Here is a 27,359-nt window from a genome sequence, read left to right as displayed (position 1 = left end):
AAGCGGTTAGCGTACGCGCCTTTGGCGTGGGAGACCCGGGTTCGATTCCCGGCGGGAGCTCATGTGGTTCGGATTCCACGTTAATCAGTAGGTCCACGTCTCCTATAGCCTCGCTGCTGAACGGGACGTTAAACTCAAAATCAACTCAACTCAATTATTTATGCTTTTGAAAGTTTATACTAAACTCATGATATATCTATCATAGTCTGGGTTCTGGCTGCCCCCCCCCCAGTTTTTAACTTCTAGTTCCGCCACTGCCCATAACATATATTCTGAGTGTTATTCTCAATTGACAAATACGGAAGTATTCAAATTTTAATAACACTACTTAAAATTGTTCTGTATATTTGATAATTTGATACCAAATGGATATCTTTTAATCAGAAAATATAACTTTTCCCTACGCTATATAACATACGGTTAAGCTTTGCCCTGTCGCAACTACATGGGGACATTAAGTAAGTAGGTTAGTCAATTTCTTTCCCTATAATTCTCAAGAGTAAATGGAAAGTTGTACAGTAAGGCAATGATTCCCATCTGCACTGTTGCCAAATTTTAGGATTTAAAAATCATGAAGAATTTAATGATTAGTAAAAATATTTTTTGAGACAGACTACAACAGTCAACGCTTCCAGCGGCAGTAATAATGCTCAGTACTACATAATCACTACTTTATAGACGCTTTATAGGGTTACACTATTATAATTTATTATTATTATTATTATTATTATTATTATTATTATTATTATTATTATTATTATTATTATTAAGAAAAAAATCAAATGTCAAGATTACGTGGCATGGACGCCATTAGGGGTGGGTAGACGGTCCCCTGGGTTTGAGAAACACTTGCTTTTTAATAAATTGTATAGGACTAATATAGTAATAAAAAATGTGAAACTCGAATATCAGTAGGGATGCGCACGAGACAAGAGTTGTGGCTGTCTCGTCTCGAAAATGTGCTGTGAAAGTGGTCTCGACTCGAAAAATGTATATTTTTCTATTGGAAGAGCCGTGTCTCGACTCGAATTTAGTCAGGAAAATCCTGTCTCGACTCGTCTCATGCGCATCCCTAATATCAGGGGCCAAACTTGGCCCCTCTGCCGAAACCTAAAATGATGCTACTGTGTCGCGGGCGTTTAGTAAAGTGTGTCGTCAGTCAGAAAAAGGTTGGGAACCACTGCACTGGATGCGCAGAGTTCGTTGATGAAGAAAAAAATGAAATATTTATTTCAATCTCCCATGTTTATGCCCTTCAGGCTAAAAGAAGACATGATTGATGAAAGGGAATGGCTATGAAAGAATTAGTGAAATGAAAACGTGGGAGCAAATCTCTAGAAACCTAATGGACATGACGTTGTCGTCCACCACAAACTCGCATAATCGGTTATCGAATCGAACCAATGATCCCTCGAACCAGAGGTAAGTGCTGTACCACTGAAGTACCTTTTTTTCTTACATGAGTTTGTGATGTCGCAATGTACTTTTGAGAAACGATGACTACGGTTGTCTGTTCCTGAAGTACACATATTCGTACTGTAAGCTTAAACAAATTCATTAAGGATGCGCACGAGACAAGATTTGTGGCTGTCTCGTCTCGAAAATGTCCTGTAAAAGTGATGTCTCGACTCGAAAAATGTATATTTCTCTATTGGAAAAGCCGTGTCTCGACTCGAATTTTGTCAGGAAACTCCTGTCTCGACTCGTCTCGTGCGTATCCCTAAAATTCATTTTGAGACACGATATAGGCCTAGCTGTTCACTCTGACAATTGTCGTAATTTATTTTTATAGTGATTTCTTTAATGCATGTGACTTGTATATTTTCATATATATATATAAAAAATTGTTTTTCTGCATTTGTTTGAAATAAACTTGTATATGTGAAATAGTTAATCGTTTGTATTTTTGTTGACAAGCCATTCACTGTGTAATCACTTATTTATGTATAAATATAGGTATAGAAACAGTCAAATCTACTGTATTCCCAGTGGCGGATCTAGAAGATAAAAACTTGGGGAGGGCACCCAGAACCCAGACTATGATATGCATGATTTTACAATTTTTCATGGGTCCTCCGAAGTTTCCAAATTAACTCTCTCCCGATGGATATCATGGCTAGGTTTGGACATTGACATTGTAGACCTCAACTATTGTTTTACACATTGCATAACAGACAAACTACAACTAAAACTATATTTAATGTTTCAAAAATTTTACAATAAAGAATAAAAGGCAACGCTTTTTCAAATTATCTTGTCACTCAAAAAACTGGAGGGCCAAGGGTCCCCCACTTCCGGGCTAGACATTGCCACTGGATATTTCCTCCTTGATAAGATCATTGGGCAAGATCAGAATTAGGCCAAATGCAATTTCACATTGCGGCGAAAATTGATTTTTATCTGTGAACGACTACTGATAAAGCGTTAGGCGAAACGAGTCTTCCAAGAGAATTGACAACTATATCAGTTACGAACACTCATGTTCTTCATTAGGACTCGGACCCATGATAGATTGCGGCTCGTGGTCCGAAGCCGAATACACGAGAGCACTCACATCAGCTACTGCCACTTGCTCCAACGAGATCAATGAGAAGATAATCTAGCTTTAATATTTAGGGCATGCTGCGAAGCGGAAGCGAAACAGTTAGTGCTTGGTATATAGAGTGTTGCAATAGTTAAACTTGTTATTCTAGTGACATTGTACCAATTTAACTTGGCTGTCACCTGTCAATGAAGCATGGTGGTCATAATATTCAAATCCCTTAACACATGAATTGTGTTTATCACAAGATGGAAACACTATTTACAAATTTTCCTGATAAAAAAAAAAAAGAAGCAAACGAAAGAAATAAAAAGAAAAGGATTCTTACCTCATTGAAAGGACGAATTCAAGGTCACTGGCGGTGACGTCACAGAAAAAACTGCATACAGGGAGGAAAGAGAAGCTCTATCGATAAGCTTAACTTGGTTGTCTTTTGAAGACGATGTAATAACATCAGCCGTGGGGCCTCTCTCATCACGAGAATGGTCTCAGCATTTATTTAAGACGTGAAAGGAAAAAGTGAAAAACGAAATAAAAAAAATCGCTAAGCGAAAGGGAGTTCAAATCAAGTCACATGCGCTGTTGTTTTGCCATGTGGGTCATTCTCTCAGCTGACTGGTAGTTCTCATAAGCGTCGCGACGCGTCGCCAGCGAAAACTATGACAGAGAGCCTCGTGGCGCCGCAACAAACGCATAGGATTCATTCTCTCCATAAAAGAAGAAAACATTGTTGCCAAATCATTCAGATCGGTTTGTTTATATTGACAAATGGAGCGACCCACATTATGCTTTATTATTTTCATAATTATGCTTTAACCTCTTATAAATTATGCTTTATTTTAAATTGGATTTTAACAAAAATGAAGGATCGATTTTTTTTCTTAAATATTTTATTTTACATTATTAATATACATCACGATTTCTTTCGAAGGCCTACCAATAATATAAAATCAAATTCTGTTTATCAATGTCACAGATTGATATTTTTGTGTATCTCAAGCTTCAGCTTCCTCTTTTAACTCGATCAGTTTTGTTCATCATCTTCCTACTTCTCGCTTTCCTTCCATCTTTACCTTCTATGGTGGTATGAAGAAGACAATTTCTTCGCAACATCTGTCCAATCCAATTGGCCTTCCTATGAAGGATGTTGACTAAAAGCATCCTCTTCTCTCCTACTAGTTTAAAAAACATCTTCGTTTATTACTATCTCCGTTCATTTTATCTTCTTCCAACACTACATTTCGAAGCTCGCTAAGTATTTCTAACCACACAGTCCAATATTCCATATATATAGCACTTCACTAACTTCTTCCTTAGTCCCATATTAAGCCTGCTAGTTAAGACCGATCTTTTCTTGTTGAATGCTTCTTTGGGTATGGCAATCCTTGGTCTTGTCTCTTTGGTACAGTAAACGTTTCTCGTCAAAATACTTCTAAAATATTTGAAATGATCACTATCTTCAAGTTCTCTTTGTTCTACTCTGACCGATAAGGGCGCATTTCCAAGGGATATTCTCACAATTTTCGATCTTTTTTTTATGTTGATTTCCATTCCATATTGTTTCCCAATGCAATTATGTAGTGCTTCTTCGGTTATAGCTACAATAACCGTGTATCTGCCCTTTGCCAATGATCTGCCCTCCAGTTATGAAATCTTCAATTCCTAATAATGCTTTCTTCATTAAATATTCACTGTAAATGTTGAATAATTGGTGCGACATTACATCCTTGCCTCATTCCTCTTCCAATCTCCACACTATTGGTTTCTCCTTCATTCAAGCACAATTTCACTCGTTGTCCTATGTATAAGTTGCGAGTAAGTTGTTGTCGGTCTCTCCGATTTCTTTAAGTATTACCAGAAGGTTGGTTCAATTGACCTAATCGAAAGCTTTTTCCAAGTCGATGAAGCACAAGCATAACTCTTCCCTTACGTTATGAACTCCTTCGAATATAATTTTCATCAACCCATTGGCCCCGGAATCCAAATTGATCTTTTTAAACATCTCTTCTATCTTATTTTCCAGCCACCTGTTGTGTATGGACGATAATCTTTCCAGTGTGGGAAATAACGCTAATTGTTCTGTGATTACTGCATTTCTTTGTTTACTTTTTCTTGGGTAATGCAACCGTTGTAACATTCTACAATAATGCTGCACAGTTCATATTTCGGCTGATTCCGAGTCTGGGAAGCGAGACCCAAACCCGGCTGACCCGGACAAAAGTCGTTGCACATAACCCGTTCCATCACTGCTCTAGAATAATGACAGGAGAACGAAGCTGGTTCATTTGCTAGGACCTCAAAAAAGGGAGACTTCGGAGGAAGCTGAAGACAGTAGAGGCTTTTAAAAATAAAGTAGAAGAAAAACAGTGGCATAAAATTTGGACTGCAGCTCGACCGACTATTGACCTGCATTTCATTACTTGCCTAAAAATTCCCTTTATCCCCATTTCCTAAACGTTCTTACCAAATATTCCTAAATTAGGGAAGTTTCCCTCAATCTGTGAACGTTGTTTCTGGGTGTAATAGGGATTATGTATATTTTTAAAGAATCTAATCACTTCACTATAATCTTGGATTCCACATAAACAATGCTTTTACTTCTTTCTTAAGCCAGATAAAATGAAAGCTATAATCGTAATTGTTGCTGTTGACGCCAATTGTGAAATATGGTGTTGTGGCTCTATGCAAATTAGAGTGAACTTAAGAGGGCAAAAGATCAGTGTATCAGGAAAGAGGGATCAACTCCGAGTAAAAGAATCGAAATAACGAAAAATTCATCCTCCATCCCAACCATCATTTAACCAATCTTGGTTTGTTAACTCACGTATAATCATCATGCAAACGATAAATAAAAGAAAATCGCAAAAATAATGGAGCGGTTTTACACAATTGATGGACAGAGCAGGTTGTTATGCAAACACGCTCAATGGTGTACTTGCGGGGAAAATGGCGAGAGAGCCTACGGCGGCAATGGCCTCCAACAACTTCAAGAACCATCACCATCAGTACTAAGCAAAAAACCGACAGAGCTGCCACTTTTGACACGGTGGAAACCTTGTAATTTCCGCTTTTAACCTAAGGATTATAACTGACAAAAGAAAAAGTTTAACCCTTCGTATCTTCTCTTTTCAAGTTTTTAAAAAAAAAAAGATGAAAAAAGAAAAGTTTTTATCTTTTCTTTCCTGTTTTCTGGCTGTAAAAACAACAAAAACAGCGTTTAGTATAATCGTTTTGCTTGAGTACCGTAGAAAATTGTGCCACAAATGAGAGATCAGGTCCCTTTCTTTACCTGTGTGAATATCCGTAGCTAATTTTAACTATCTCCGGAATCTACAAATATGTCTACCTACATTTTTCGAATGTACCCTCTTCACTACAAACCATCAAAACGTCATGTTATCAGAAATAAGTCTTTCGGTAGTGCAGATAAGATTTTTTTTTTTTTTTTTTTTAGCACGGAATGTTTTCAGATAATTTATCTGGCAAATTTCGTTGAGTTTTATACTATAAATAAAATGTTTATTTTCTAAAAATAAAAAAAAAAAAACGAACTTCACGTAACTGTAGTTTACGACAAGGGAGAGAATACATAATAACTTGACGCCCTTATAAAGTATATTTGCAACGTTCTTCACACGGCGAAAGTAGGTTTATTGTAAACAATATCTTTGAACGTTATTTGAACGTCTTCTCCCCCTTAGAAAGGCTATATACCGAGTTTCATCTCCTTAACTTGAGAGGATCATTGGATTCTCTATACCCATCCCATTAGGAGACGCAGTTTAATCAAAGTGCATGATTAAAAACCCAATTCAAATATTCCAAAATTTATTTCAGACGGCTCAACGATGTGCATTTGTATAGCGGACATTCAGTTTTATCTATAAGACTTTACTATGGGAATTACAATTTAAATTGTCTTCAGGAGAAACGAGAAATAATAATGGCTTTGACGTTCTTATGTAGAAATTAAATCATGATAAATGTGACTATATATTTTCAAAGGAATTTCATTTAAAAAAAAAAAAAAAAAAAAAAAGTGAACTTAAGAAAGATATGCTGCTCTCTCTCGCCAGCGATATAATAGTACCTTGAGATTTTTTCACGATCATTTGTGGATCAGGTAAAATCAATCTTTGTGGAAGATCGAACACCGTAACCTTGAGATTACTGTGAGCAATATAATTCTTTTAGATATATTGACTATATAAAGATCTTTCATCAATGCATTCTTTCATCCTTATTTTCTATAAATAACGTTCTAAAAATAAAAAAAGGATATAAGGTACATACAAGAAATAAGTATACATTAAATGTATAGTTAAAGGTGATTATGGAAGGAGTAAATTCTGACTAATTTCAGTTGTTATTGACTAATTTTAACTTCATGGAATGGAGAACCCTCCAGCTTTGAGTCAAAACTGAACCACTTTGATAAAAGTTATCAAGTGAAAATCATTTTATTTTTAAATAACGAAATTACGAAGTTTAGGGGAACGATTCCCCCTTTTAACGATTTATTCTTTACCGATTTCAACTAAAAATAATGTGGATGACCGGGATCACAATCTTTTATCAAAATCATTTTTTTCTTTTTTTTTTAGATTTTAACCGTCTTCACCTTTACTAATTTTATTATATTTAATAAAAATCGCAGATTTTTTTATGGTTTATACCGGAAAATTCTTTTATGTATATAAATATACATGAAAACTTGCAGTATGAGGTGTATTTTTACTCCTTTATTCCTAATGGATAACAAGCAACTCCAAACAATACGTCTGTTTCAGAAGATTAGAGGAAGATACATACCGTACGAAGGTTCGCTAAAATCTTTTAAGATTTACGAGAGTTATCGTGGAACAAACGAACAGATCTACAAATGACGATCAAGTTTAATGGTAGTTATACCCGCTTCAATTAACATAAATACTATAAATAACAAAATGCTCAGGAAATGATGACATGCTCAGCAAAATGTTCAGTGAAATGATGACATTGCTCACTGACTGCTCAGTAACTATAATAAACAGTCGCTTTTCAATAATTACTACTAAATAAAACAAATTACCAATATTTAATCAATAGAATGAGAAATGCTTAATGCTAATTTTTAATATGAATTAAAATGGTAATTCTCTGGTAAATGAAAAGTAATAAAGGCCATACGAATTAAAAGAATAATTAGCCTTATGTTATAATGTGATAATACAATAATTTGAAAAATAGCGAAAAAAAAAACTAATATGCATTTTAATGATTATCAAATTAAGTCGACATAGTAGGTCATCTTTTTTTATTATTATTGATTTTCTTAACTCAAAATATAGCAAAATTTGATAAAATCTTTATTCGAGAATTTAGTAATTACAGAAACACAATAACTATTGAACGAAATCGAAACTATTAAAACTTAAAAGCTTTGGTTATCTTGATGTGATAATGTTACCAATTTCAACTTAATACACCACCATCAATTACATATTAAAATTACTAAAGCATTTTCAATGGCACATACAATTATGTCATGGCCACTGAAAACAGCTGGGTAAATAAAAAATGCTGAATCCAAATCTTAAAGTCTGTTTTTTGATAGTTCTTTTTGTCCTACAGATACAGGGGATTATAAATATCAAAACAGCTTTTTGCGTTACGGAGCTACGTATAAAATGTAATAAGGAGATCTAATCCTTCATATTGCAAATAAGTTGGAAAATTGGTTCCGAAGCTAAATTTGGGAACATCACAACTAGTGGTCTAACCTTCGGTCTTTGCAGAAAGGAAACGCGCCTTAAACAAGCCAGCGACTAAGAAGATAGACACACATAAATTAAATTAAATTAATCAACTATTGGTAATTCTGTACCAAGTGGCAGCTCTTGAGAGAACAGAGAAGTCACATTAAAAAAAAAAAATACACTTAATCGCTACAAGTTCAGGAAAGAAAGTTTCATGCAGCTTCAGAAAACTATATACATGAATTAATACACTAGTTGAACTTTCTTTGCCTACTTTATAACAATAAGATTTAAATTTTTACAAATCTGACATTCCTCAAGAGCCGCCACTGTTTATACTCTTAAACGAAATCAAATCCAAGATACACATACGTGAAGACCTGCGTACATTGTACTTGAACTGCTCGACAGCAAACAAGATTATTTGTTTAGACTTTAGTGACCCTTTTGAACATTGAAGCATTATAAGACGTCGACATAGAGTTTAATATGAGATGCAAACCACAGTAGTCCTTATTCATTCACTGAAGTTTAACGTCCTTTCTACATGAGACGAGATTTGTGTTTAAAGTTTGATTTTGGGTTATTTTTTTCGGGTTTAACGTCCCTTTTCAGCAATGAGGCTATGGAGCTACAGCTCAATGTGAAATTCGAATTATGACTCGGGTTTGTATCCGAGTTAAGCATCCAGATCTAGGACCGTGCGTTTTCCACTGACTCAGAAGACACACTGGCCCTCACCAGTAATGGAACAGGTCATGTGTCACCGGATAATTTGAGTAATGACTTTTATCCAGGACAGGGTCTCGGTTCTTAGACACAAATCTGATCCGGAGAACCAAACTGATCCGGTGATCCAGCCCAACCCGGTGACTCTAATAGACCCGGAAGCAGCCGAAATATTGTATAAGCTCTGCAGCAATACTGCAGAATTTCATAGTTGACTAATGATTGTTCACTACTCGAGCTCAAATATCTATTTGTTTGATTTCCGGTGTGAGCTATGTCTTGAATACTTCAATTAAGTTGATGCTTGCATACAGGATCTGAATTCATGTTTATTGCTTTGAGGTATTCAAGAAAAATCATTTTAATCTCTTCAGTGGCCATCTATCTACACTCAACTTACATAATTCAACGCTGCGTCTATAATGTGAAACCTTCAACTCTGGTCTTACTATATAGCAGCGTTTCCCAACCGGTATGCCGCGGCACACTGGTGTGCCGTGAATGGGCCGCTGGTGTGCCGCGAGGAAACCGAAACAAATTATTAATTCTATAGCAATCAAATTGCAAGACATAGGAAAAATGTATATTTGTATTTTACATAACTATGAACCTCTACTAAGTTTCATACCGTGTTACTTTTCTGTACATTTTTAATATTGAAAAAAGTATTTGTTATTATTGTTATGACTATTATTGCTTCTTTATTGTTGCAATGCAGACTATTTCGTAACTTGAAACTTTAAACCTTTCGACAAAGCAAACATGCATACAAATTACCTACATTTGTGTTTTGAAACTAAAAGAGATTTGTTTGTTCGTTTGTTATTTAGTGATCTTTCTTCTTAATGAAAGGTTGGATACAGTTTTCGAAAAAGAAAGCATAGTTTTAAAAACCTGAGTCCAATATTTCATTGCAATTGTTTTTTTTTATTTTTAAATTGGAATGAAAAATAAGCATAATGATTTACCATGGGGGAAAACCAGTGATCGAGGTTTCTTCTCTGTGAGAAAGAAATCAGTAATCACAGAAAAAAAAATACCATGGTATTTTATATTTACAAATAATAATATCTATGAGTGTGCCGCGAGAATTCAAGTTACACCCGTAGTGTGCCGCAAGTTGAAAAAGGTTGGGAAAGGCTGCTATATAGAAACTTGCGTATGTGTCTAGAGCAGCCTTTGACAACCTTTTCCACACTGCGGCCCCCTTTATAAAATACGGTTTTTGTTTTTCTTTGCAGTGGTATAATCATGTTAGAATGGTATGATGCCTTCTCCGTAATGGGATGATCTTAGGTTTCAAACCTGGGGCCTGACTAACATGTTGCAAATATATAAATAAATCCAGCACATAAACAAAACTAAACCGTCAGAAAAGAAATGCCGTTGGAATATAGGCAACGTCTTGTAGGTCGAATATCACTTCTCACGAAAATTGATTTGTTATTATTAATTCGATCATTTACTTAAAATGGGGTATTTCTCATCACTGTGTGTGACTTTCTCAGAATAGCTTGCGGACCCCAGGTTGGGAAAGGCTGGTCTAGAGAATCGGAGAATTTTCCTAGACCAGTTTTATAATAAATGGATTCAGGTCCTTTTTGCAACTATCAATTCAAATATAATTTTATTCGTCTTCCCATACGGAAAAATGAAATAGTACTTTTTGAACATAGACTCAGGGGTAAAATGGATCTAAAAAGGTAGGGGTATGCATAACGTCACGCTGTCCCCCATGCCTATCATTGCCATTGTATTTTTTAGAAAGTGGAGGGATGCCATATTTTCTGAAAGTGGGGTAACGGCGTTCCCCTGCGTTTCCCTTCACTTTTACTCCTGCACAGACTATATAAAGAGATTTAACAAACCACTATTTAAGCTCAGCAATCTTTTATACTCTAAAACCAAGTTTCATAGATTATTCATTCGATCCAACTTTGATTACCCCTCATAAGGAAAACTTATGACTTACCTTTTGTGTGATTCTCATGTGTTTGTTCTCTGATAAAGCTTGTAATTATCTTTTAGTGCAATTCTTTGACTTACACAAACCAAAACAAAAAAGAAAGATTTTTATAGATTTAGTGAGAAGACAACGAGAAAGAGAGGGAGAAATTAGGATCGTGTTTGTAAGAATCACATTAATAACCGTGTCATAGGTCTGACTGACTTTGGGTTTTCCGGGTCACGGGTCGCAAATTCTTCATTCTTATCAAGAATAGTGGCCATTTGCCGAAACAATACTTATTTAGCAGCAAACGAGTCCAGTAAACAAATATCCATATGTACGCCAGATATTTATCTTACACAAACTACAATGTATAATGATACTATAATCAATATATATATATATATATATATATATATATATATATATATATATATATATATATATATATATTTAGAGAGAGAGATTATAATATCTAATAACTGCATCAACATTGATTGAATAAAATGAACTTCCTATCAACAGATAGCTAGATGAATCTTTCTCTTGTTGGGGATATTAAGAATTAAAAACAAATCTAAGCCACTACTACAGGAATTTACAATGAGCAGGTGAAGTACTGAAAGGTATTATTATTTCTTTTATAACCTTTGATCAAACGACTCAAATTGTCCGTCAAGGGAAGAGAATTAGATGGTTATTAATTCCACGCTTTTTCAAGGTCACTGCAATGAAATTTTCTTTTTAATGTTTTCTACATTCTAAAACACTGGTGACCTTGATTATGAGAATTAAACCGTATAAAAGGCCAGACATAAAAGAGATATATACCCGAAGAAAGGCGATGTTTTTTTCGCATTTTAGTACGATCGGCTTTAGGTCACGAAGTATGACTAAAATGTCGCTGTGCTAAGATTCTCGTAACAGGAGCCCCACGTTAAATATTGCATATGAAAATACGGTTGAAGGTGAAAACGAGATTAAAAGGAAATACGAGTATATGTATATAGTTTTTTTTTTAATAGAAAACAGGAAGATATCCATCTCATTTGCCTTATAAAAAAAAGTAGACATAGTATTCTTTTATCGTAATTTGAAAACCTTTCAATTGCTGGTTAACTTCCAGAAATACCTACACTTTTCAACGTTTATCAATCCACTTAAATATTGCTTATTCACTTCACTGTCCCAAATTTTGTACACTGGTATTTACTGGTATTGAAGGGCCGGTGTTTAAAAAAATACTCGGGGCAGTAAAAGTGTTAAATATGGCCCTGGGTAGGATTACTAGATGGGGAAGGTGGACCCACGCAACGCCCATTTTAAGATTTGACCTATACTCAATGCAAAATAAGAAAAGAATTGACATTTAGAGGATTACGATTACACTGTTGCCACATCGTAAGTATTTCGCTGCAGCATTCTCTATAACTACTCTTTCGTCACATAGGATATTATAGTAGAACCATGGGAGCAGAGTCGGATTTCCGACTAGCCAAGCAAAACAAACTGCCTAGGGCCGCAGAAGTCAGAGGAAGTGCAAATAGGGATGCGCACGAGACGAGTCGAGACAGGATTTTCCTGACAAAATTCGAGTCGAGACACGGCTCTTCCAATTGAGCAATATACAGTTTTCGAGTCGAGACATCACTTTTACAGCACATTTTCGAGCCGAGACAGCCACAAATCTTGTCTCGTGCGCATCCTTAAGTGCAAATAAAAAAAATCAACGAAACAATAATTAGTGAACAGCTCATAACGATGTATGCAGTGGCGGTCGAGAAGACTGGTCATAAATTCCCTAGGGTTGTAAGATGCCTAAAGCTGCCACTGTCTGGGAGAAATACTCGCGATGAGGCAACAGAGCAAGACATGTTCTTTTAACTGTCAATTCGTTTCTTATTTTGCTCCGAGTATACGCGGATAGTTTATTCATTTTTTTATTTTTTTATTTTCTTTTCTTTTATTTATTTATTTATTTTTTTTTTACATGAGTTCACGCTATAGAGTTCTTCGTGGTTGGTTTACCTCCGAATATTTTTTCAAAAATCTACAAGCTGTTTTTATCTCTGCTAGTTGGTGTCAAATCTTTACGTTCACCACACACTTCAAAATACCTTTAAGTTGGAAAATTTCTTCCGTGTTTATTCTAAACAACACGTTATAAACGAAAGAAAAAAAAGGAAAGAACCATGGTTACACAATATACGTCACGTGGACAACAGAAAGAGTTGCTGTTAGAAAAGTTTCGTAAAGCCAGAGAATGGAACACAAAAGTTGTGAAAAGAGTTCAGAAGAGAACTGAGAAAAATCAATGAGCTATTGAAGAAGAGCAACAAGACCAAGATACCATAAAATCGATTGAAGTAGCTACATTGAAGAAAAGTTCAAGCAGAGCAATGAACTCTGGGAAAAACATTGAATACAAAATAAACTAACCGCAAAATAACAATTGATTTGATTTTATTCTTGCCCTTCTCCATAACATATAGTCTGGTAATGGTATAGTATACTGATATATATGAGAAGCTGAGAGAGAGAGAGAGAGAAGCAAATAAAAAGTACGATCAATATGGAGCACATGAAACTTCCACCTCACAAACAAACATGTTTAAACGTATTATTATACAGTAATTTCACCACAAATTTCTCATTTCACCTCTCGTATGAAAGGACTAATTCGATCCCAGGCCATGTAAGTTTGTAGTGAACAATACCGTGTTTATGAGTCTTCAAAATCTTTCCTTTCCTTTTACTATCTTAATTCAGTCACCCAACTTCATTATAATCTATTAGGATCACGCAATGAGACTTAAGATTATACAGTTAGTACGCCCATTCGTTGCTCCACCCAATAACTCTTGAATGAAAGTGAATTTTTGAATTCTTTTTTGCAAGCTAGAGCGATTATTTCGGCTTAGTTTGTTAATTGAGTCAATCTGTCAACATCTTCAAAGGTAATGGTGACATTGACGGTGGCTATCCATGTCACGTAGAAATCTAGAACATCCCCTAGCTTCTATGCAACCTACACAGTTCCAAGGGAATGTTGGTTGCCTATATAAGGATACGTAGTTTTCTTAATGCCTTCCAAATATCCTATACAGGGAATCGCTTGAACCTCTTTTTACGGTTTTTACCAGAGTTTAATGCATCTACTACCATACAGAAAAGTGCTCCTAAATTATTCGCATATTTTTTTCTGTTGTTATTCGGATATTCGAATATTCGTTTTCAGTATTGGAACAATTATTCGTTATCCGAATAATTCGGACAATTATTCGATTAATGAATTATTCGATTTTTAACAGTATTAGTACAAAGGATAAACATTGGACGTTAAATAAAAGATATTATTTCATTTTTTAGTACAAGTGTTGATTTCGTGACTTGCAACTCATCTGCTTGCCAGACAGAAACAGACACTGGGACAGTTCCCTAATAACTATGAGAGTAGTTTTCTAAACAGTTGCCCCTCTTTGAATCCCAACCAATCTCACAATTCTGGAAAAACTATTTTGTATACATAGTTGGCGTGACTATATATATACTAACAAATATTATAAAGTTATGGCTTGATTATATTGCTCTATGTGGGAAAACAATTCACAACTTGGATCGAAGATAGTTCAAAGACAGAGCATCTCATACAAAGAATGTGGGAGTGAGACTGAATTCCTCACCAGTCCGGAATCCAGCAACCTGTAAGTCTATGGAAATAAATGCTTAAAAAGTTCTTTATAAAAAATTCTCCACTCGTACGAGTGGGTACTTACTTTTTGACAATACAACTTCTTTAGTTAAGTAGTTTTGACTGTATACTTTGCAATAAAAGCTACAAAGGGATGAAAAATATACAAACCATTGTAAGCTGCAGTCCTATGCTCGAAAACACAAAATTGTTGTTCAAGGTCACGCTAGAAGTTCATCCCCCTTTCTCTCCTATTTTCTTTAGTTACAACCGTTGCAAATTTTCTTTGCTACAATTTTATACTCGATGTAAGGGAACAGTACGGTTTCAAGATCACGGTAGATCATAATCCTTTCTCTTCTAGTTTATGTTTAGGTGTGAAACTGTTTGAGCCTTTGTTTACTGTAGTTCTATTCCTGATGTCAGGGAATTGTGGTTCAATGTCACGCTAAAAATTCATCGTCAGCTCTCTTCCAGGTAGTTTATGTTTAGACAAAATCGTTGGAAATTTTGATCGCTTCAATTCTATACTCGACAACAAGAAATAATGTGGTTCAAGGCCACACTAGAAGTCCATTATCCTTTGTTTCTAATTTATGTTTAGCTAAAACAGTATGTTGGATCCTTTATTTGCTGCAGTTCTATTTTCCATGTCAGAGAATTGTGTGCTTCAAGGCCACACTAGAAGTTCATTCTCCTTTCTCTCCTACTTTATGTTTAGCTAAACTTTTGTTTGCTGCATTTCTACACTCAACAACACGAATTGTATGGTTTCAAGACCACACTAGAAGTTCATTTTCCTTTGCCTTCTAGTGTATGTTTAGCTAAAACTGTCTGTTGGATCCTCTATTTGCTGAAGTTCTACTTTCGACATCAGAGATTTGTGTAGTTCAAAGTCACGCTAGAAGTTCATTCTCCTTTTTCTCATACCTTATGTTTAGCTAAACTTTTGTTTGCTGCATTTCTACACTCAACGACAGGAATTGTATGGTTTCAAGGCCACGCTAGAAGTTCATTTTCCTTTGCTTTCTAGTGTATGTTTAGCTAAAACTGTCTGTTGGATCCTCTATTTGCTGAAGTTCTACTTTCAACATCAGAGATTTGTGTAGTTCAAGGACATACTAGAATTTCACTATCCTTTCATTTCCAGTTTATGTTTAGCTAAAATGTTGGATCACTGCCATAATTTTCCTTCGTTTCGGATGTGCATTTGCGGTTTGAAAACTTCAAATATTTTTCATAATGGTCGTTAGTTATTTGTAATATTGCCGGTTGTTAAGACATTAGAAATGAAAAAACTGACATTAATTGTACTGAAAACCAAGGATGCAAATAATAATAATAATAATAATAATAATAATAATAATAATAATAATAATAATAATAATAATAATAATAATAATAATAATAATAAAATGGGAAGGGCATATTTAAATAAATAAATAATATATTAGAACGACTTGAACCTGACTTAAAATGCAATTCTGTCCAGCGTAAACTTGGCAATTTCATAGGTTTGTTCTCTATATCTCCGACTAATACGATCATCATGAAAAAGTTGTCTCAGCGTACATATCCTGAAAGTATACATTTTGATGATGATTCTTCCTATGAATAAATATAACAGAGCTTCTGAAAGAGAAATATATGTGCACGTTTTGTATACTCGTACATGACTGAAGATTATGCAAGGTTGTAAGAGGAAGAAAACAAAGAGTTAAAATGTTCTACTAGAACAAAAATTCAAGAAAGCTGTACGCTAAAATAAAAGCTGTATATAATTAAATAAAATAAGCTACCTATCAGCATGAATTAAAAAAATCGTCGAATAAATAAATAAATAAATAAATAAATAAAACGACTTTGACACAACTATTTAGTTAACTGCTATACACGATTTATGTACTCTACGACATGCAAGAACTTTTTTCATTTCAATCAAGTGGTACAGTGGACACGTTAAGAAGAAACTCTTTAGATTAATGTATGTACAAGACATAAGTCACAAGGTATAAGTTCATGACTGTTTTGTTAGTTATCGGATCTGTGGTCAAAAGTATCCAGTTCAATGAAGGAAATGTTACACTTTATAATGATTTAATTTACATACGGATTAGAACGGTCTGTTCTGTATCATGAATATATTCCATTCTCGACGTTTTCGTCCCATATATACTTATACTAATATTACTACATTTGTACTGTTCATCAGCAACACTAAGTCGTCCAAAGGGATTTAGAAAGATTCATTCGCCACTCAAAAAAAAAAAAAAAAAAAAAAAAAAAAAAAAGTGAATGGTAGGAAAAGGATAAAATTTTTATTCGAAATTTCCTTAGTAAAAAGCGCATTATTTATAAAAGGTTATTAATAACTAGCATTCTGTAAAATAGACTTTGAATTATTAAATGATATTAAATGAATCGATGCGTGACTTTCTATTTCTGTCATATACGTAGGTGGTGTTATGTAATAATGGGGAAAGAATAGAAAAATTAATTCAGTAGACTGTTAAAAACTAATTTAGCAGGTCAAAAACCTAAATATTCATGTATTTTTTCTATTCTCTATCCATTTTTCGTAACAGTAGAAATATAATCGCTCGATACTTATATCTTAAGCTGCACTCTCAAATTTCTGAGCTGTAAGAGAAGACTTCAAAGAATTTATTAATAATGACTAAAAGACGCTTCTGACTCTTTCGTTACAATCAAGAAACCCGAGATCACAATTTATGACATCATTACTATCGTGCCATCCCATATTTTGTCTATATGAAAGAATTAAGGAAGTCAACTATTATTATTTTTTTAGTACCACTTTATAGCAGTTTTGACATTTTATAATGCTCTCAGTAATATCATGGCTTCACGATAGCTTAATCACGTTAAAATTAACTTTAAGTCTTTTCTTAATATGTTTCATTTGTAAATTGATTCGTGACCATTAATTCCGTTTTCAGGTCTGTCTTCGCTCTCTAAGTGACGGTTGACTCCCTGTAGAGAAACAATGCTGCAATAGATTCCATTATTAACATTATTAATATAATATTTAGAAGATAAATTGACTCAAGAGCGGTGCTCCAGATTCAAAATAACACAGAGCGATGAATAAACTTTCCCTACAACTTGTCTTTCAGAATTCTAGTCTTGAAATGTGGAGGTGAGTCAAACTTCAATGTGAACTTGACACATACTGAAGTAAGAGATTGATCGAATCAAAACTCGAGACCAACCAAGAAATAGCCTCGACTTTATCAATCAGTTATTCGGATTTCTTTTCTTTTTCTTTTCTCTTTTTTTTTCATTTTTCGATTAGCACTATTCGAAAATAATCTTACGAGTCGTCAATTGTTAAGGTAAAAATATCCTGCTTCTTAATAATTTCAGTCTAGTCACATCAATATAAACGGAAAACAATAACATTTAAGTTTTACGATAAAATTAGTGTATTTCTTGACTCAAATATTGTGTACATTTATTTTTCTTTTAACTTGGTAGTTCAAAGTGTCAAATGTACGTTACCAAGAGTATTTTATTATACCAAATCTATCAGTCTGATTTGAAATTTCGTGAGTAATCATGAATTCTATACATAACGATTCCTGCCAATCAGCAGCTGGAACTTGTGAATCTTCACGCTAATGACAACTACTAATTGGAAACCGCCTACCACGCACGCGCACAAGGATTTAAATCAAAATTCATAAATATACGGCACATTTTGAGTTCCTATTATATTGGAGACTTGAAATTTGACCACAGACCCTGAATATGAGGTTGTTGGATTATTAAAACACTCAGACATACACACAAATTAGAGAAAGGCGATCGTTAATCGCATGAGCACACACGAACCCACAAACATCACATGATGAAGCTAGCGAGTGGATCAGGTCCCGTTGGCGATCACATTAGACTATACAGTATTTATGTATTAATGAGGGACCTGCCATGACATCATCTTACCGGCGGAGGAGACAGGTGAACAGCAGCAACACTTGGGAAGGCGTGGATGTGGCGATGCTGCCAGTCCTTGTGGATCTCGAAGGACGTGTCTTTGAACCTTGGAGATGAAGGTGGACCTGGTCCAGACTCCTGTGGTAAGAGCAAATTAAACGGTTCAAAATGATCCCATCACTAGTCAAACAGGCCTACCTACGTACCTACCTACCTACAGGCAACTACATATAAAGAATTTGGGTGAGGGAAGACATTGTATGCACATGAGGAAACAGCTACAGCAATGCTGAAAAAATAAATGAAATAATACGCAAGTAATTTTGCTGAAAAGTTTGATAAAACTGTATCCTTAATAGTATTTCGATGAACTTTAGACCATTTTCAGGTATGATTTTCGTTTATCACTTTCAGGTATCGAAGTTACGACGCTATTCTTCTTGTTCTTAATTTCATTTAATCGCTATTTCAAAATGTATTCACTTCTATTTCAAAATGAACAAAGAATGGTGGTCTTTGTTAAATTTTCAATTTTAGATTTTAGTGACCTTAGTGTTAAAACAATTTCCTCTATGAGTCGATGACATACCATTTTGCGAAGAAGGCATCAACCTGATATTTTATTTCAATAATAATAACAACTAAGCAGAACTGTCCATAACTTATTAAAATGGTTGACGCGCATATGCATTCAAATCATAGTATAAGGACATTAAAATATCTGACAGAATATCAAATAATTTTGATATTTTTTTTAATTAGTACAACAGTAGCGTCAAATTCATGAAAAGCCAAAACACAGTTTCATTCTGTAATATTAATTTCGATTGAAAATAGAGGAGGTGAGTTCTACGGTTTAAGGTTCGATCCACGGTTGAGGTATTTTATCGCATAAAAGCCCGACTGCGGTATTTTGTCGCAGTGGTTCGGATTTCACTGTGAGTAGCAACAGCAGGAATGAAGTAGCTATCCAATACTTTTAACGAAGTACTGATCTTGTATTCACTAGCGTCTAATCTCGTATAACAGTACTTCTGCAATCTTACTTCAGCAGATTCACTTTGAATCATTATGTAATGCACTACTTATGTGGTAAATAACAAGGAAACATTCTTTCGCATATAGTTTCCTTGACCATAATTTTGCATTCATGACGTTAACTATACATTGCTAACATTAGAGACCATAAATATGTCTTAAGTATTCTTGCCTATAGCGCTTTTCACAAAAATAGAACTAGAAATTTTCATCTTCTCTTAAATTATTCTCAATTAAGAAATTTTGTCCTGTAAATCAGTGTAAAATTGGTTAGTCTAGTAAATTAGAAAACAGGAAATAATATTATTATATTTTGTGAGTACATCGTTTGGTTCAATACGATCATGCAATTCACTTTTTTTGTTTCGATTTTTTTAAAGTGCTTAAAGTAAACCCTATTCGTAAGTGCTCAAGGTCTTTCTAAAGGGGTATAGCGACGCCACTGAGTATGACTGCGTTTAAGCTGAAGCTCAAAAATAGTTCTGTATGCAAGAAAAAGAAGAATTGGAAATTTATTCCTCTTCTTCCAAACTACTTCAAAATTATGTGAAATAACATGATCATATAGAAATATTAAAACCATAATATTTGAAAATATAACATTTGAAACAACCCCTCCTCTCTATCAAATGCTGTGTACAATTCTAACTGTATATATTTAAATTATCTATATTCTGAGGTACTACACATGTTAACTACACAAATCTGATTATAGAACAGAAGTACTATTTGTAAAAAACAATTAACTACTCTGTATTCCTAAAATTATAATTCTGTAAACTTTTTTTTTTTTTAAGTCTTACGGGATCCCACCTGAGAATTTAATCAACCATGGAGATGTAAAACTAAACATATTTTGGTAATAAATCATTACATCTATAACGCAGAGTTAATTTATGCAGGGTTTGATTTGTCATCATTTACTTAAAAATATGTAATTTATAAAGTAAACCATTTAAATTAAGTTTAAATATTTATATATGTTTATTTGTTTATTTAGAATTACGTTTTCATATAGTTCAGCATTTTTCTTATTTTTTTAAACGTTTTGAATAAATGTTTAATTTATGATAGATATAGCTTTCAAATTCATATTCCATCTATAGTAACATACTGAAACACACTATTTTTTTAGACTCATGCTTCTGTATTGACCCTTTCAGAACTAGAAATCTTCGCCTCTTTAAGAACGCCACTGTTTGCAGGGCACCCTCATTAGCAAGGGTGCTGTAGGTTGATTATAAATTCACAGCTATAAATTTAAGCACTTCTTACAAAATTCAGTATCTTTAACTTTGAATCAAACAGCATACATGCAAAGACCTATTTAAATCATAACTAAATTTCAATTTTTTTGCTTCATTTAACTGACTGTCGTAAAATGGTTCTTATTCTCCCCTTATAACGTATCTACGTATTAAAGGATACAGTGCTTATAAATAATTTTCTTTAAAAAGATTGTATTTTCTCGAAAACATATTTCATATAGTTAAAATATTTTTCATATTTCATACATTAAAGGTATTTACCAAAAAACATTCAACATCTTCATATATTTTTTCCAGAAAAAAATAAGAAAATATTTCTTTACTCCTGAAATTTAGAATTTTTTTTGTAAATAATTTTCATTTCTAGATTTATTTGTATCCAAAAGAAAGAAAGAAAAATGCAACTGAGTGAGAAAGATAAGGCACAAAATAGAATATCTTTTAAAATGTAAATTGACTATATCCGTAAAACGAAGTAAGGTATTTACAGATCCATTTAATAAAAATACATTATTTGCATTTCATGGATGTAATTAATCAATATACATTTACTGCTTTTCTAGAAACGAAATAATTGTTTTTATAAAAGTATATTAAAGGTATAAAAAACTATCACAATTCGAATAGTATTAGAATAGTTCTTTTTCTTCCTTCACTTACGTAAACAACTCGTGAGGATGAGATTAGAAAAAATAAATTAAACTTTTATTCTATGCAAATTTTATCCTATGTATATTATTTTCGTTCCACATCAATCTGCAGATGGATGTTTGTAAATTAAATATGTTAAAGATGCATTATAGGTAGATATAATATATATATAATTTTTACTCTATAAACGTAAACCAATCTTTTTTGTCTTAAATATACACGTTTAAAACTTTTCTCGTTTTTACATACAAAGAAACAAAAATAGAACAACGCAAATGCTAGGCCTATTAACTCATGCACATCTTTCATATACAAATTAACACGATCTACATTAAGCATAAAGGAAGTTGCACATATATATGATAGAGTATGTAGATAGGCGTTCTTGCCCACACACACACCTACACACATGCATGTGTCACGCCCACACAAAATGAATCGTTCTGTTGTGTACTCAAATGCATCTATAACGGAATCTCATTACCACACTGTTATTTCACTTCGATATTTAGCTCCCAGGCAAACCAATTAATTATTTCTAGAAGAATATTTATAAAAGAAAGAAATAGGGTCTACATCAAAAACATTTGTTCATTTCGAATCCTGTCACACACACCCAAGCATAAATTCACTCATTCAAACAAATATACTTAGTTTGGAAGACAATGAATTGATCATTTGCAGAATATTTCACGTTTGATGCCGTTATTTCTACTATAGTACCCACGAAATTGTTTCTTTGGTATAATTCAAAAACTAATGGTGACTATTTTAAAATTGCAATTTAGGTCGTAATATTTCTCTCTGACATTTTGTGAACAGTTTATGATGTAAAAAACATTTTGGTAAAGTTTTAGAAACTCTCTTAAAATCTGAGTGTATCTGATTTCGAAAAGGCACATCGACCTTCAAACAGCTGAATATCATTTGTGTTGTTATAAATGGTTATATTTAAAAAGTCAAATTTCATCTTCTGCCTAATCTCCTCCTAATGGCGTCACAAAAGCGTCATAGTGTGTCCCAGCCATTTAGAGAAATATTTAAATAGTTTATGCAATTTATATCAGAGCAACATTACGATATTAACTTCAATAATGACACATTTTAGCGTCACGTAATCACGCTGTTTAAAGTAGCTCTACACACTTATCGCAATATTATACAATGCATCTTAAACAATATAAAGGGTGGATTACAGAAATGACATCTAAACTTAAAACAACGTCAAAATAACAAGTGTTTACGTGCTGTGTTCCGACATAGTCTAACTTTAAAGCTAATTTCTGTAGTTGTTCTGAATGTCCTTCAGTAAAAGGTACAATAAAAATTGTTTTATTATAACTACTTGTTCTCCCCACATCTTTGGATAGTCTAGTAAGAATATTTGAACATTTCGTCTAGATTTTTATGCAACCTCTAACTCTCAAATATTTTGAAATTTATATAACAATGTAAGAATTAGACAGACGGACAGACGGAAATGTTTTTGCATTATATATAGAGCACAGATAATATTATCTTCATAGCGTACTAGATGTGACACAGGCAAGCCTTTATACTGAAACATTCCGCTACCATACACTATAGAAATAATTCACAATGACCAATTCGTAAAAATTGAGAAATAAATTAAAATGGAAGGAGAAAACTGATAAACGTAGTAAACGACTGTGATAGAAGTATCAGTTGCCCATAAGGGAAAGTCAGAAATAAATTTCAAACATAAGACAACCACTACTAAGTAGTTATATTTATTATGGTACACTATGTAATTCATCAGTATTAAGCAGCATATACTTATACTAGGAATGCGTACAAGATTTGAGGCTTCCTCGTCTCGAAAATGTGCTGTAAACTGATGTCTCGACTCGAAAAATGTACATATCTCCATTAGAAGAGCCGTGGCTCGACTCGAATTTTGTCAGGAAAATTCTGTCTGGTCTCGTCTCGTGCGCATCCCTAACTTATACTTATTAAATAGTTCGTAAATAACAATACTTTTTTATGTATAAATACTTAAGTATATGGAGCATCCTGAACAACTTATGTTGGAAAGCCTGGAAGGATATATACGCTTTGCTTCTCTGTTGTCAACATGCGATTATCCGTGAACAAAATGCATGTCTGCAAGTTCTGTATCTGTGAAACCCTCATTTTAACTATTCTTAACAAAACTGATACTCATACTATGGGCTTTGTGAGGACCTAAACGATGTGTGTTACTGTTATGGAACCAACGATGATCGTTTGTAACCAGCAAGGTTCTATCGTTATGTTACACAGCGAGTAGAAGAGTACAGCGGATTCATCGACATTGCAGGCATTGATTGAATCTGAATGGCAAAAACCTATTGCTTGCAACAATAACGTATTATCGGATTTGGTTTATAAGAAAGAAAAAAATTCTCTCAGGAAGTTTCTTCTCGCACTCTTAATCAATTATCTTAGATTCATGGTTCGTGTGCTATTATTTTCAGAATGAATTAGATTTTTGAACGACATCACAGGCACATTACGATCCATAAATTTGGGGATTTTTCTGGAATTTTCCAGAAACGATTTTTTATTTTATTTATTTATTTATTGCGTGAGACGCGCAATAAACTCTTATAACTTCACGAAAGGTAAGTTACGAAGATAAAATTATTTTTGAGTCATTATGTGTAGTGTGAAATCAATGTAAAATAAAATAAACCAAATATATATATATATATATATATATATATATATATATATATATATATATATATATATATATATATATATATATATATATATATATATATATATATATATATATAAGATATAGGAAGATCCTCCTTGTTCCCTAATTGCCTAAGAAGAAAAAAAAATCCCATATAAATGAATGGAGTAAAAACAAAAGTGGAACAAACACTTCACATCGTTAAATCATAGAAGAGAAGTTTTACTGCTGCCAACGAAACAAAAAATACAGTTTTCCCAGATTTGTTTCGTAGACTTTGTAAAAACTTACCATTAGTCCCGATTTTCGTAAAAAATTTTCGTCTCGTTTCGATACTCGGAAAGCTATTCTCATATTTTGGTATCGTTTTGTAAATTTACACTAAGTACAAAATTTATTCCTTGATTTTTTCCCCCTTAACTCTTTCGCTGTCACCTTGATTTCAGTATCCCAACCCAATGTGCCACCTACAGTTTTGCAACAAACTAGCCACATCTAGCGAAAACCAAGCACACTACAGAAAATGACCAGGTCAACACTGTGTGCCACCAGAGTATAATACGTCGCATGAGAATCAGAGGAACGTAACTCCATTTTCATAGGTTTACAGGTGAGAGGACAAAAATATTATTTTCTTAGAAAGATGTGTTTTTAATAAGATGGTAATTGAGCTACATTACAACAGATGATCGACAAGGAGAACAGATGGCGTTCCGTTCCATTTACACCAAGTGGGGCTTTCAAAATTATGTTCAAACATGAAAAAAATCGAAAACCGCATTTTTGGAGTTACGTTCCTCGCGATGAATAGCTCTATACCTGTTAAGAGATCTGCACGGGCCGGAATTTTTAGCCCGGTCCCGGCCTGGCCGCTGAATTTATAATGTGAGGTCCGACCCGAGTCCGAAATACGTTTTAGCATTTAGGCCCGAGCCCAGCGTGAGCTCGTGTGCTAATCAAATGAGCCCGAATTACAGAAACGTAATCATTAACTCAAAATTGTATTTTTATTTACAGCAATTACAAGTTTAATTTTGTAGTTGTGCTTTAAAAAGTCCTCCGAAAAGAATGAGCCAATAAATATCGTTGTACAGCATATTTACAAAATTAGGCCCGAGAAATACTATTATATATTTAAAAATTTACTGCCCGAGCCCGGCCCGGGTCCGAAGTGATATATGCTTTGTAGGCCCGAGTCCTGCCCGCGGGCCGGGATAGGCTTAGGTCCGAGGGCTCGGACCCAGCCCGTGCAGACCTCTGATACCTGCGTGCCATTTTACAGAGAATGTCTCAAATAGGACCTATCTCTTGACGCCAAATAGCGTCAAATGGTAGCGAACGAGTTAATTTAATCTAGAAGTGATCAGAGTCTCTCCGAGTTACGAGAGTTTTACAAAGAGTGTGATATAATAACATTTAAATCACATTTATTGTTGAAGGGTATTTGGTAATGGACTTCTGTATATTTAAGTGTTGATAAATGTTAGTACAATCACTTTATCGATTTATAATTTTTATACTACGAATCATGTGACACTAAAACACTGTTCCAGAACTTAGACTCGGATGAATTAGTGTTGCCCACGAGATTCGACACATTTCTCTTTTCGTCTCGAAAACAGAACAATATATATTGAGTTTCTCGTCTCGTTTCGAATTGGAAAATGTACTTATCAATTTCGAGAAGAGAAGAGAAATTTTTCCTCTCACGGTAAACGTTAGGTATTTATTATTATTATTATTATTATTATTATTATATTTCCTAACTTCTCAATATTTTAAAAATGTGAAAACTATTGAAAATAAGGATGCAGAAAGGCATTTAGGTAGGATCTTAAATGTCAAACATCGAAATTAACGAAATTGCAATATGCCGTGATAGCTGACAAGCTCTCCCCCCTCAATAATTTATATGTACACTGTATTTATCTAGTGTTAAGCTTCAGGCACGATTTTATACCTTCACATTCACGTTTTATTTTCCTTTTTTTTTTTTTTTTTTTAAGTTACTGTTTACTTGAAATAATAAATGAAGGTGAGGTTATAAAGGCAAATCTCGTGACTAGTGACTGACATATCTGACACCTGCAACTGTCTGTAATATATATATATATATATATATATATATATATATATATATATATATAGTCATTTTTCTTTTTTCCCTTTCTTTAGGTAGTTTTACAGACAGGCGCATGCCTAACCTTTTGCACTTTGTGAATACTTGAAATCGATTATCTTCTTTTGCAAATTTCCCACACTTCTCTGCGGGCAAAATGTCGGTGCCACGGGGATACGGAACTCACGATACGTCTTTATGCATGCAAACTGTAACGAAACTAATAATAATAATAAAAGGAATTCAAGTAATTTGTTTCGGAAACAAAGCTCACGTATTTATAGTGGTGCATTGTTTTGCTGAAACATAGACACATAAATCAATTGAAACAAGATATTTAGTTTAATGTTCTGTGTTTATGCATTATTTTCTTAAAATATTCATTGTTCGAATATTCATTACATGAATAATGGATTCTTTGAATATTCATTACTCGAATGATGGATTCATCGAATATTCATAACGCCAGTAATGAATTGATCGAATATTAATTACTCGAATAATGGATTCATCGAATATTCATTACTCGAATAATGGATTCATCGAATATTCATTACTCGATTAATTTATTCATCGAATATTCATTACTCGAATAATGGAATCATCGAATATTCATTACTCGAATAATGGAATCATCGAATATTCATTTCTTGAAAAATGGATTCATCAAACATTTATTACTCGAATAATGAATTCATCGAATATTCATTACTCGAATAATGGATTTATCGAATATTCATTACTCGAATAATGGATTCATCGAATATTCATTACTCGAATAATTTATTCATCGAATATTCATTACTTGAATAATGGATTCATCGAATATTCTTTATTTCAATTTACGTAAAAATCCTCGAATATTTGTCCGAACATTGAAAACAAGTATTCATATAATCGAACAGCAATAAAATAAATCGAATACGCGGGAAATACAGAAAATGTAAACAATGTTTTCGAAATTTCACTTTCCG

General features: G+C 33.6%; 1 protein-coding gene across 10 annotated transcripts in view; it reads right to left on the bottom strand.

Moving 5' to 3' along the window:
- Positions 1–27,359, bottom strand: part of by (focal adhesion protein tensin) — a 947,366-nt gene that overhangs the window by 312,563 nt on the left and 607,444 nt on the right. For 6 of the 10 annotated variants that reach the window (XM_081744677.1, XM_081744683.1, XM_081744695.1 and 3 more), the window contains one exon: positions 18,615–18,743. The exons of the other annotated variants lie outside the window; for them this stretch is intronic. In XM_081744677.1, the coding sequence (XP_081600803.1) occupies positions 18,615–18,743 (129 nt within the window). The remainder of the gene's footprint in view (positions 1–18,614; positions 18,744–27,359) is intronic. 10 annotated transcript variants of the gene reach the window in all.

This window comes from Thermobia domestica, chromosome 2, assembly GCF_964235325.1.
Source record: "Thermobia domestica chromosome 2, izTheDome1.hap1.1, whole genome shotgun sequence".
NCBI lineage: Eukaryota > Metazoa > Arthropoda > Insecta > Zygentoma > Lepismatidae > Thermobia > Thermobia domestica.
The sequence above is the reverse complement of the archived record's forward strand: the minus strand, read 5'-3'. Positions and strand labels throughout refer to the sequence as shown.